General features: G+C 43.7%; 1 protein-coding gene across 1 annotated transcript in view; it reads right to left on the bottom strand.

Moving 5' to 3' along the window:
- Window positions 1–3,514: 3,514 nt before the first annotated feature.
- Window positions 3,515–11,609, bottom strand: part of rab21 (RAB21, member RAS oncogene family) — a 19,393-nt gene continuing 11,298 nt past the window's right edge. The window contains exons 2-7 of the mRNA XM_080757974.1: window positions 10,808–10,867; window positions 10,599–10,706; window positions 10,130–10,193; window positions 7,581–7,635; window positions 6,860–6,948; window positions 3,515–6,006 (exon numbers count right to left, since the gene is read on the bottom strand). Coding sequence (XP_080614100.1) covers window positions 5,867–6,006; window positions 6,860–6,948; window positions 7,581–7,635; window positions 10,130–10,193; window positions 10,599–10,706; window positions 10,808–10,867 — 516 coding nt within the window. The 3' untranslated portion in view covers window positions 3,515–5,866. The remainder of the gene's footprint in view (window positions 6,007–6,859; window positions 6,949–7,580; window positions 7,636–10,129; window positions 10,194–10,598; window positions 10,707–10,807; window positions 10,868–11,609) is intronic.

Genomic DNA, 11,609 nt, shown 5'->3' with positions numbered 1-11,609 from the left:
TACAACCTTTATTTGTTTCTAAGGTAATTTGACAAATTAGTTATTAGTTTCCATGTAATTTATAGCAAATATGACACAAACTAAAATATATTTCAATGTTAGACCAGTGGTTCACTGGTTCCTGACCTTTGACCCTTCTTACATGTTTGTGACTACTGAGCACTGGTTAATGTTGTGATTGGTCTACTGAGCACTAGCCATCTTAATGAGTAAGTGCTTACAGGCTCAACATGGATGAATCATATGGGAATAGGTGCATGAATTGAACGCAACTTCTCTTTCACCTAATTGTCTCCACCAGGCCGAAGGCATGGGGAGAGAGTATGTTGTGCACTCCGTGGGCTGGAAACCAAGGCTACCATTCTGCACTATAAGATGGGTCACTGGTGACAGTTATGGACAGTAGCCCTCAGTCACTGTACACTCTATCTATAGGAACCCAGGCTTATCGCCTCTGTCTGAGAGGCGTGAAAAGCATAAAACCATTGCATGCTCCCCCCTTATATATTTGTACTATGTTGGATCAGAACCCTAGTTCCTACCAGAACCGCTCGAGTGGCTTCCTGACCATCAAGGTTCCACACTTGCTCAGACGGAGCTATAGGCAAGGCACCATAATATGACATAGCTACCAGTAATGTAGACAGGTTAAGAAAGGATACGTCTTGTAATGATGTGCATAATTGTGTTTCCTCTATATTATAAAACATTATGACGAATAAGTCCAGTTTAGTTTTGAACCCATCAGCTCTGAGGTGGTGGAGAAGCTGTTACTTTCAATACATAGTGAGAAGTGAGAAGGACAACCTTGATGGCAAGCTACTGAAGCTCGCTGTACACCTGGTAACTAAACCAAATTACTCACATTTTTAACCAGAGCCTGACGAAAACAAACATCACAGGGGTTAGCATTCTGCCAGTTCTTGCTAAACTAAAGGTCTTATCCTGAGAATGCTAATAGCACCCACTTGTTTGGTCAGCCGGTGCAGGATGGGACATGCAGGAGGACATCTGTTCTCTTATCAGTTCAAGACTTATATGACCAAGCCTCAAAGAGCTGTCTGGTGAACACTACTGCAGAGGCAGAGACTACTCTACCCCCCCTCCAGCAGCCATTTGACCGGAAAAAGGTCCCACTCGAAATAGTTAGTTATATTGTGCCACGGTGACCGTTCCCTCGACACTTACAGTATGCCCTTCTCGACGATGGGTCAGAATGCACAATGCTTCTTCCCGCTGCAGTGGAAAGACTCTGCCTCAACGGAACACCTGAAGATCTGCCCTTAGAACTATCAGGCAGGATGTGCAGACACTGAAGGGGGCATCAGTGTCTGGGTGAACCTGGATCTAGCCTCAAAACCAAATACAGACACTTGACCAGACTGCCACAACAGTTGGAAAGGGTCAAACCCCCCCACCTAATCACACCAACCGAGCAAGTGAGGTTGGGGCCTCCAGGTGGGTCATCATCAGCCATCTGCACAAGACTGGGCTGGACCCAGCAGGGCCCTGCAGCCAGAGCACTGGAAAGCAACCTCCTGTGTGGAGTGGGGAGAAACACTGGCAGGAGGCCACCATTGACCAAGATACAATGCCCAGAGACCCAGAAGTGCATGTGCCACCGCTCGCAGTAAGGAGATCAACTGCCACAGCAACAATGTCATGAGAGGAAAGTCGAATCAGAGTGTCAAGAGACCAACGTTTCTCTCCCACAGTACCCTGCAGTGGCCAGTGAAGTCAAACACTGTCAGTAGCAACTCAACCTGCACCTGAAATAAGCCCTCACTCCACCCGGAGAGAGCTCATCCTTGAAAATGTGGTCTAGAACTTGAGTTATTGGTAAAACAGCAGCAGGTGGTGGCCATTTTGGAAAATGGCTGCCAATGGTTACCACTGGACAAATCTGAGATGGGCCGCCCTATAGGCAAAAATGTTCCTTATGGCATGCTCTAACGGTGTGCCAAATTTCATGCTTTTATAGTCGTTTTTTCAAAAATAGCACCCGTGGAGGCTGGACTACAGCATACTATGTCAAAATGTTTATGTGGCATGCAAAATGCATACTTGAATTAGTTGTACAAAAAACATTAAGCGTCATACATCACAAAGTGTACCGTACATCCATTCCATGACTCGCCCCATCCAGTCATACTCAGTGAACACAGAATGACATGTGGGACACCTCGATGCGTTGTGTAAATCATTTTAATCGTTCTATTATCTTTACAAAACACTTGACACTAGCAGATTAAAAAAATTACATTTCCAAAAAGTGTGCTGTGTATATATTTTCATCTTTCACCCACATTTGCCTCCGCCCCCCCACCCCCCGTTTCTTTTTTCCATCACGAAGAGAACAGCTGTACAATGTTTTTCTTTTCCATCCCGTGTGAGTCTGAGTTTCCCATAACGAGTAAAGGCAGATAAAATGTCCATTATGCTTTGTAGTTTGTACACATCTTCCTTGTTTTTACAGTTAAGCAAATCAGCGACAGAGAATGTAGGCAAAAGTGCAAAATTCGGAAGAAAAACCTCAAGACACTAAAACAAAGCAGGCGTGAAAAAGAAAGGATGCACAGAGATACATGGAGAAAGAGAGAGATACGGTAGAGATTCCTTGCCTCTTAAAACGCTCAAACACTTTGACCAGATAACTTCTTTGACCGGAGTCCAGCAGGGCTCAATACTCGGTCCGCTTGATTTCCCCCAACCCCCCCCCTCCTCTACTCCAAAATCTCTTCACCAAAATAGCTGACCAAATGTTTGTCCCAGAATAAGGGAAGCTGGAGTTCACGTATTGAGCTTTCACACTCAGGCATGTTGAATATATTTTCAATGCATTCCGAGGGCTATAATGAACCAGTGTGCCATTTCAAAGAGAAGGCAACCCACTACTGCAGTGGTTTTCAAACCCTTTTCATGTCAAAGGCCCAGTATTCTTTCAGCATTTGGGCCACGGACCAACATTTGATGACATTATTTTGTCGTTGTTGGATAAGAGTTGGTCCACAATTCCATGCTGTATTGCCGTTGGTACCATAGGAGACAAACAGGCAAACGTTAAAATAAAATGTCTTCTACGTTAGCCCTGAAACACGACGAGCGTCATGTGAACCATGGCTACTTCTGCATTCTCCAATTGTGTAGACTTCTTATAAAGTAAGTAATGCAGATGTTTAACAATTATTTAACTCTCTATAAGAGAGAGAGTAAAATGAAACCAAATGGACCCGTTTCATTTTACACTCTCAAGAGTTAAAGATCTATAAGGGTCCATTTGGTTACCAACTCTCCCGTCATTTATCTGGGGACCACCCTAGAACCCCCTCGAGGACCACTGGCTGAAACTGGTTGAAAGCGGAACTCACTGCTGATGCAACGCGAAGGCTTACGTTATCCCTCGTCTAACCACCGTGTCACGCGGCAAAAGTTAACGACGCATATACGAGCCTTTTTAGCCGCTTTAAACGGGCAAGAAAAACCTGAGGAGAGAGAGGGAGGGCGAGAAAGATCGAAGCGAGAAAACCACAACCTCAGAGCAGTATGAATAGAGAAAAACATTTTTTGTGTGTTTCCTTCTCTCTCCCCTTTTGTTTATACATGTACAAATGTCCATGACCTCTATCTACGTGTACATAACTTATTAAATAATAATGATTCTTTTTTTTTTAATTCATTTTGTTATTATAAGTATTTAAAGTAAAACAAAATGAAGCCTTTACAGAAATCAAACAACCATGCACACACAGTATTATTATTCTCCGTCAAGAAAAGTCAAAGAGTCAATATGATGGTTGTATCATGTATGGATGGAAAGCATCATATGTCTTTTGATTGAGTATGTGCACAAACAATATTTTCATTTCATTTGTGTATGCCTGCGCATTCATTTGCACACGTATACGCATACTGTGAGTATAGGTATGTATTTTTAAGGGCAGTTGGGATGTTAGAATCCCATTCTTAAGAGTACAGGGGGATACAGAGAAACGGTACAAATTGATCCTGGTACAGACAAGTGATCCAAGGCTAGGACGAAGGGCGTCCATTATAGATTTAACGAGACTTTTAGACTTTAGTTATCTGAGGAACTTAAAATGTAAAGGGAGCATTTCCCTCCCACAGATGGCGCCATTACACCACCTTTCACATTCCCCTGCTGTGCTACTGCTTCTACGTCACTGATCTAAAAAGACCAGTTTCCCAAACCTTTTAGCTCAAGACGCCAAAGATAAATTACAGGCAGACTTTTGCCGGCCCCAAAATAGTGAAAATAGCCGATCTACAAGCTCACAAATGTGTCGCTTTGCGGCACGTTGTGAGCTTGCAGATCGGCTACTTTCACTACTTCTTAAAACATTCGTTTTCTTAATTTATGGAATTTCATAGATTTAAAAAAAAGGAGAAAAAAAAGTAATTAAATTTTGTATTAATTCATGAAATATTTAGCTTTTTGGGGGTGAAACGTATTGTGAAATAATTAAAAACAAAATGCAGTAAACAAAAAAAAAAAGATAAAGGGACCCATGAAAAATGTGTCCGCGACCCACAAATGGGGCTCAGAACCAGTGTTTGGGAAGCAGTGCTCTAGACAGGAACCCAAGCAGGGGAGGTGGTGCAGAGTGGGCGGGGCCGCCTCTACACTGGCCCAGGGATGGAGAGAAGACATGGGACAAGGAAGAGGAATGGGAGAAGTAAGGGGGACACGTGAATGGAGGGACGGGTTCGGTTTGGGGGGAAAAGATCAGTCTCGTGTGGCCAGATTGGTGCCTCTCGCAATTTTTCAAATGCTTTCCGGTCATACGAGTCTGGAGAACGGAAGCTCCGACTCAATCATGAGGAAGCGGTCGAGCGACAAAGCGGCCGTGAAGAGTCCTCCCCACTTCCGTTTTCGTCTTTACAGTCGCGCAAATTCATATATAGCTTGCTTCTGAGCAGAAATGGGAATCAACCCATTCTGGGCGGGAAGCCCTTTTGGTGTTAGCATCATGTTGTGCTTTAGCTATTGAAAAAATAGCAGATCTACAAGCTCATAGGTTAGTGTACCTCGGCTCGGGAGCGGATCGACTAACAGATATTTACTGGCTTTATTTCTGTATCCGTTTAGTTTTTGTCACTGTATAAACGTGCTCCTCTCTAGGGAATATTTCCCCAGCAGGAGGTCACGGAGGCCTGCGACAGCCGTTTGCGACACTAGCGTTCTCCACCGTAAATCACAACTCTGTCATTCTGTGTCGTCAAATAAATTAAACCGAATTCAGAGAGAGAGAGAGGGAGGGAGAGAGAGGGGGAGAGGGAGAGAGGGGGAGAGAGAGAGGGGGAGAGGGAGAGAGAGGCGTCAGTGGCTCAGGAGGTAGAGCGACCATCTGGGTTCCTGGGCCTGGCGCTATAAAAATGCAGATCCATTTCATAAGACACAAAATGGCTGCCGTGAAGTGGTCTGGTCTGGGGGGGGGGTCATTGACAACCTGGGATGTGGATCAAACTGTACATTTCCATGTCAATGCTACTTTTGGCATCCTATATCACAGTTATTTTGTTTGCGTAAAAAAAACAAATAATGCTGTGGTTTTGGGATTATTTCATGAACATGAATGCAATTCATTCTGAATTAGGATAAAAGTTGCTTTGTGTTTTTCAGAGGAAAATGGCCTGAATTACGCCTTCGTATTAATTTGTCATGTTTTTTTCCTTCCCCGGAACAGTGATGATGCTTGATCAACACAGAAACAGTGAGATTAATTCAGAAGACAAATACTGCTTTGTGTATATCTGTGTTCATATGAGTGAGCACGCACGCACGCGCCATGTGTGTGTGCGTGCATGTGTGTGTGCGTGCATGTGTGTGTGCGTGTGTGTGTGCACGCTAGCCGGAAGAGCAGCAACCCCCAGCAGCCGTGGCCTGTGGTTCGTCGTCAACAATCTGTACTCCCCGCCTACTCGATGCGGATTGGCTGGCACCGTTTCCCTTCAACCTCTCCTCCGCTTGCGCCGTTTCCATCATCCCTTCATCATAGAGAGAGAGGTGAATGTGAGACTGTGTGTGTGTGTGTGTGTGTGTGTGTGTGTGTGTCTCAGTGTTGATTTCGTCGACTATGACAAAAGATGTTCGTCGACTACATTTTATTTTCGAAAACTAAATAAAAACTAAGCTACGATGACTAAAACCAAGACTAAATATAATGACAATTGTGTCAACAGATAAAAACTAGACTAAAATGTTAGGGAGGGACTAGTGGAGAAGAGATCCAGTAGAACTAAATGTTAGGGAGGGACTAGTGGAGAAGAGATCCAGTAGAACTAAATGTTAGGGAGGGACTAGTGGAGAAGAGATCCAGTAGAACTAAATGTTAGGGAGGGACTAGTGGAGAAGAGATCCAGTAGAACTAAATGTTAGGGAGGGACTAGTGGAGAAGAGATCCAGTAGAACTAAAAGAGAAGACATTTTATGTTTGGCTGCGCTCAGGTGTTATATTCTTGCAACATATTCTGTGGGTCTTGATTAGATTAGATTAGTAAAAAAAACTCTCAACAACGCTGGCAGTGGCTTCAGACTCAAGGCAGTAAATTACCCCCTTTTGGTGTTAGCATTATGTTCTGCTTTAGCTATTGAAAAATAGCAGATCTACAAGCTCATAGCGCGCCACCGAGTGTCGCGCTACGACCTTGTAGGTCTGCTATTTTTGAAAAACGACTGACATAGAAAACATAGCTTTTTCAGAAAACTGTCAGGATGTAGAAGACGTTTTTAGAATCTGATCTCAGGCCTTAATGGGTTAAGAGTACTTTTATCCACCACGTCTTCACCACACTGCAGAAGATGTAGAAGTAGAAGGGTGTCGTGTCGGGGAGGACTTACTTTTACACAGATCCAGGAACAGCTCCTCGATGCCTTTATTTAGCTTGGCTGACGTGTGGTAATGTCTGGCCCCCACTGACTCAGCATAACTGCAGAAAGAGCGAGAGACACAGAGACAGAGAGAGAGAGAGTGAGTGAATCAGTCAGAAGGGGGCTAAATGGACAAATACAGTACCAGTAGCCTCAGAGACCGCAGGCATTTTGTCAGTAGTAGAGAAAATGAAAAGAGTAATGGAATAGAATGAAACACACACACACACACACACACACACACACCATTTCAAGCATTAATTTTGCACAAGAAAACACTCATTAGGCTAAAAACAGCCATAGCCACTTGCCCAAATGTGCCCCAAATGTGCTGACCTCATCACATTTTGTCATGATGGCTATGGCTGTTTTTAGCCCGAGGAGTGTTTTTTGTGCAAAACTAATGCTTGGAATGGATTCAGAAGCATGAAAACCCCCTAGTTCGACACGTCACATGCTACTTATAGCATAAAGAAACGTTTACATTTTTGAAATTCTTGCCTTATATAGGATGTTAATGGTGGGGTCACAAAAGATCCCCTATAAAAATTGCTCAATGCGCAAGTGGATTCATGAATGTGTATATAGACAATGTATTAGGCCAATAAAAAAAGACTATATACCAAATTTTGCATTTTAAACAAAATAAGCTAACCTGAAGTGATGTAAATGTCAACTGACTCCTCCTTACCTCTCAGCCTCCTCCACCGATACATGCCTGTCTTTGTCCAAGTCAATTTTATTACCTGAGAGAGAGAGAGAGAGAGAGAGAGAGAGAAAGATGACGTTTTAGAACATTTATTTTTAAATCGGCCATTAAAAAATGTTAATGCGAAAAAAAGTTCGCTATGAAAGAATATATAAGATTTGTGTCGCATTTTAAAAACATTTCAAAAATAGCAGACCTACAAGCTCGTAGCGCGACACTCGGTGGACGGTGGCTCACTATGAGCTTGTAGATCTACTATTTTTCAATAGCTAAAGTATAACATAATGCTTAGATAAAACACCAAAAGGGGTTCCCATCGAGAATGGGTTAAATTAATAAATGATTAAACTGTTTGATTAGTGCACTATTCGATAATCAAATACATTTGAGTACATGTTTATGTTGCCAAACTTTCCATAACAGGAAAAACAAATCTAAGAAAATGCTATAGTTTGAGAATCTCTGCAATTATTTGACCTTCTGATACAGGTGGGTCTACTCGAATGTTGTCAGACTTTAAATAATGACTCACACAAGCCTACCAGACCGGTACCTGAATCCCTGCTAGTGTTTCAAGTGCGAGAACCAAAAAATACAGCTTACAGTGACAGCGTGCTCGAGCATGGCTGTATCAACGCTCGAGGCTGGCTGTCAAAAAGGCTTGGATACAAAGGACTTGGAAGTCGTCAGTGACGTGACTGCATTGTGGAAGTGTTTAAGACTCTTAAGAAAAGGAGGCCCTGCCCAGTGGTCTGGTGTTTGGAGTGTCTGCCAAGCTGAGATTGGGAGGTTGGGGGTTCAATCCCCCGCCTGGGTCATACCAAAGACTCTACATGTATATACTGTACTATACCGAGGTAGCGGGGTTTGAGATGGCGGAAGAGCCTTTTTGTCACCCACACCTTCGTATGGTCACGCCTCTTGACATCACGTCTCCATATATGGTCACACCTCGTGACATCATCGAGCCCCTTAGATCTCTATGACATCACGCCGTGTGACACGTCACACTAACCATATATGGCCATCTCCATATGTGAAGATCACGACACTGACCCTCATCTAACCCTGGATACATTGAGAAGACTGGATCATCACCTAGATCTGCATATTATGGAGCCGGCCAGCAACTCTACATCTGACCTCAAACCCTTAGAGCTCCATATATGGAGCTGACCCGTTTTGACATTGTCAGAACAGGTCCATTCCCCACCCGTCCTTCCTGTTCTGACATTGACTCCATATGTTGATCTGACCTCATCAAACCCTGTACACTCAAGACACACTCCATATATGGCCAGCACAGAATTCATTCCGTTATGTTGATCTGATGCTCCGTGCCAAAGCGCCAGTGCTCGCCCAGCAGTCTGCCGTCACCCAGGCGGACGCATGCACGCAACTTCGCCCGCCCTCGCCCCAACTTCTCAGCCCTCAGGACGTCTTACTGGTACAGTATGTTTGTTTGATTGTTTTCTTGTTGCATTTTAGGCCCCGAGGAGTTGCTGCAACTCAAGGGGCTTATCGTAAACTAGCGACATTTAAAATAAACGGGACCCCACTGCTTGGCATTCAGAATGCGCATCAGAGGCTTGATTTGAGATAGGAGCAGGTTGTCCAATGATCCGTGGGTTTGGCGGTTCGAATCACCGGCTCCTCCTGTCCACAAGTGTCCTTGGGCAAGACACTGAACCCCACATTGCCTCCAATGAGTCGGTCGGTGTGTGAATGTGGGAAGTGAGGACGTTGGCGTCGACTGTTCGCCGCTTCACCTCCCAATGTATGAATGAATGAGCCATTGAAAAAGCGCTTTGAGCACTTGGAAAAGCGCTATAAAAATGCAATTCATCATTAACATACTAGCGTAATGTCCAGGGGCTGCACTTGTATATCAATCCGCTACAAATACAGGAGCTCGGCTTCTGCTCTATGGGCCATGTGGCTCTTATTAATAAAATATACAAACGCGCACAAATACATGCCAACTGAATTCATTAATTAACAACGGCGACAATCTGCTCAGCGCTGGTCACCATTTGCTGGGTTGTGGACAGACTTCCCAAAGCAGCGAATGCACACTTAATGCACACTTTGAAAAGAGAGCAAAGATTGGGTCACGAGATCACGATTCTTTCCATGAAAATATTTTATTGTCTTCAGTCTGTAGTTGCTGAACATCAAACTGTGGCAGCTGGAGCCGACTACTGTGGCTTTAAACAGACACCTCAAAGTGCTTGACTTAAACCTCTCTTAAACCATTTTGGGGCGGGAACCCCTTTTGGTGTTAGCATTATGTTATGCTTTAGCTATTGAACAAATAGCAGATCTACAAGCTCATAGCGCGCTACTCGGTGGCTTGTAGCTTTTTGAAAAATCAAAGAACGACTGACATAGAAACACTTTTTCAGAAAACTGTCAGGATTTAGAAGACATTTTTAGAATCTGATAAAGAAAAATGGTTGAAAAGCAAAAAGCAAAAAACAACTGTGGAAAATATCAGGGGCTCATTGGACTAAAAAAACACAACAACTTACCTACTATACATAAACAGATTTCATTGCCCAGCATTTTCCTCAACTCTTTCACCCAGTTCTTCACCTGGTTAAAACAAAAAAAGAGAACACAATCAGATGAAGTATTACATGTACCGGTACGTAAAATAACTTATGGATAGTAATACATCTCTCCAGCAGAACCGGACGCTTCCCAGTTCGATCCCGGGCTCCCCCCCAGAGTCAGTGTCCTTGAGCAAGACTCTGAACCTGACTTAAATGCTCCACGATGTGTAGGTTGGTGCCTTGCATGGTACACCAACGGTGTATCAATGTGTGTGTGTGTGTGTGTGTGTGTGTGTGTGTGTGTGTGTGTGTGTATATGTGTGTGTGTGTGTGTGTGTGTGTGTGTGTGTGTGTGTGAGAGAATGGGTGAATGTTAATGCACAACCCATGTAAAGCGCCATTTGGATAAAAGACGCCATACAAATGCACCATTCATGACGCCTACCTTCTGGAAAGAGTCTTCGTCCGTGATGTCATACACTAGTATGGCTCCGTTGGAATCTCTGTAATAGATGGGACCTAAAGCGTGGAAGCGCTCCTGTCCTGCGGTGTCCTGCAGAGCACAAAGACAAATGCTAAGGCCACTAGCTCAGTGCTTGACATTAGTGTGTGTGTGTGTGTGTGTGTGTGTGTGTGTGTGCGTGCGTCTCTTACCCATATGGCCAAGTTGACCCTCTTTCCCGTGATGTTGAGCTTCTTGGTGAGGAAGGAAGCCTGAGGAGGGAGAGGAGAGACCATTATGTCATTTATAGTTTAAATGACATTTCAAAACGCCAACGGATACAAAAACATGACAATTATAATATAGGTAGGTATGTATATATACAGTACACATACACACACCTACAAGTATATTATCGAGTGACTGACAACTTCTCCTTCTCCGACTCATCCTCGCACAACCAATTGCTCAATGCTTACACAATTAACAGGCCAACCCAAATGGAATATGATTATCTATGAACCATGACAAAAGGTATTTCTCCCTTAAGTTCAAGTTCTACCTCATCACATGGAGAGGGATTAAGGTCAAAACCCCAGGAATGTGTCTGACAGAGAGAGAGAGAGAGAGAGAGAGAGAGAGAGAGAGACAGCAACTTAGCTTCATTTGATTACCGAGATGTTTGACTCATGCATTTGATTTGTTATAAGTGTCATGTCAATACACTAAAACACTGTCAATACAAAAAAAGGATTTCAAATTGAAAATAAAAAACAGGATTGGACATGTGAGCAGGTGCAATATATAGCATGTGTAATACAATACTGTGTGTGTGCGTGCATGCCTGTGTGTGTGTGTGTGTGTGTGTGTGTGTGTGTGTGTGTGTGTGTGTGTGTGTGTGTGTCACAAAGTGGAGAGTGAGGGAAAGCAAAGGTGGAGCGTGTGTGAATGGGTTGAAGAATTTTGAATGTACGAGAGAGAGAGAGAGAGAGAGAGAGAGAGAGAGAGAGAGAT

Source organism: Protomyctophum bolini, assembly GCF_963924005.1.
Source record: "Protomyctophum bolini genome assembly, chromosome: 23".
Taxonomy (NCBI): domain Eukaryota; kingdom Metazoa; phylum Chordata; class Actinopteri; order Myctophiformes; family Myctophidae; genus Protomyctophum; species Protomyctophum bolini.
Note: the sequence above shows the minus strand (reverse complement) of the source record. Positions and strands in the feature narration are given on the sequence as shown.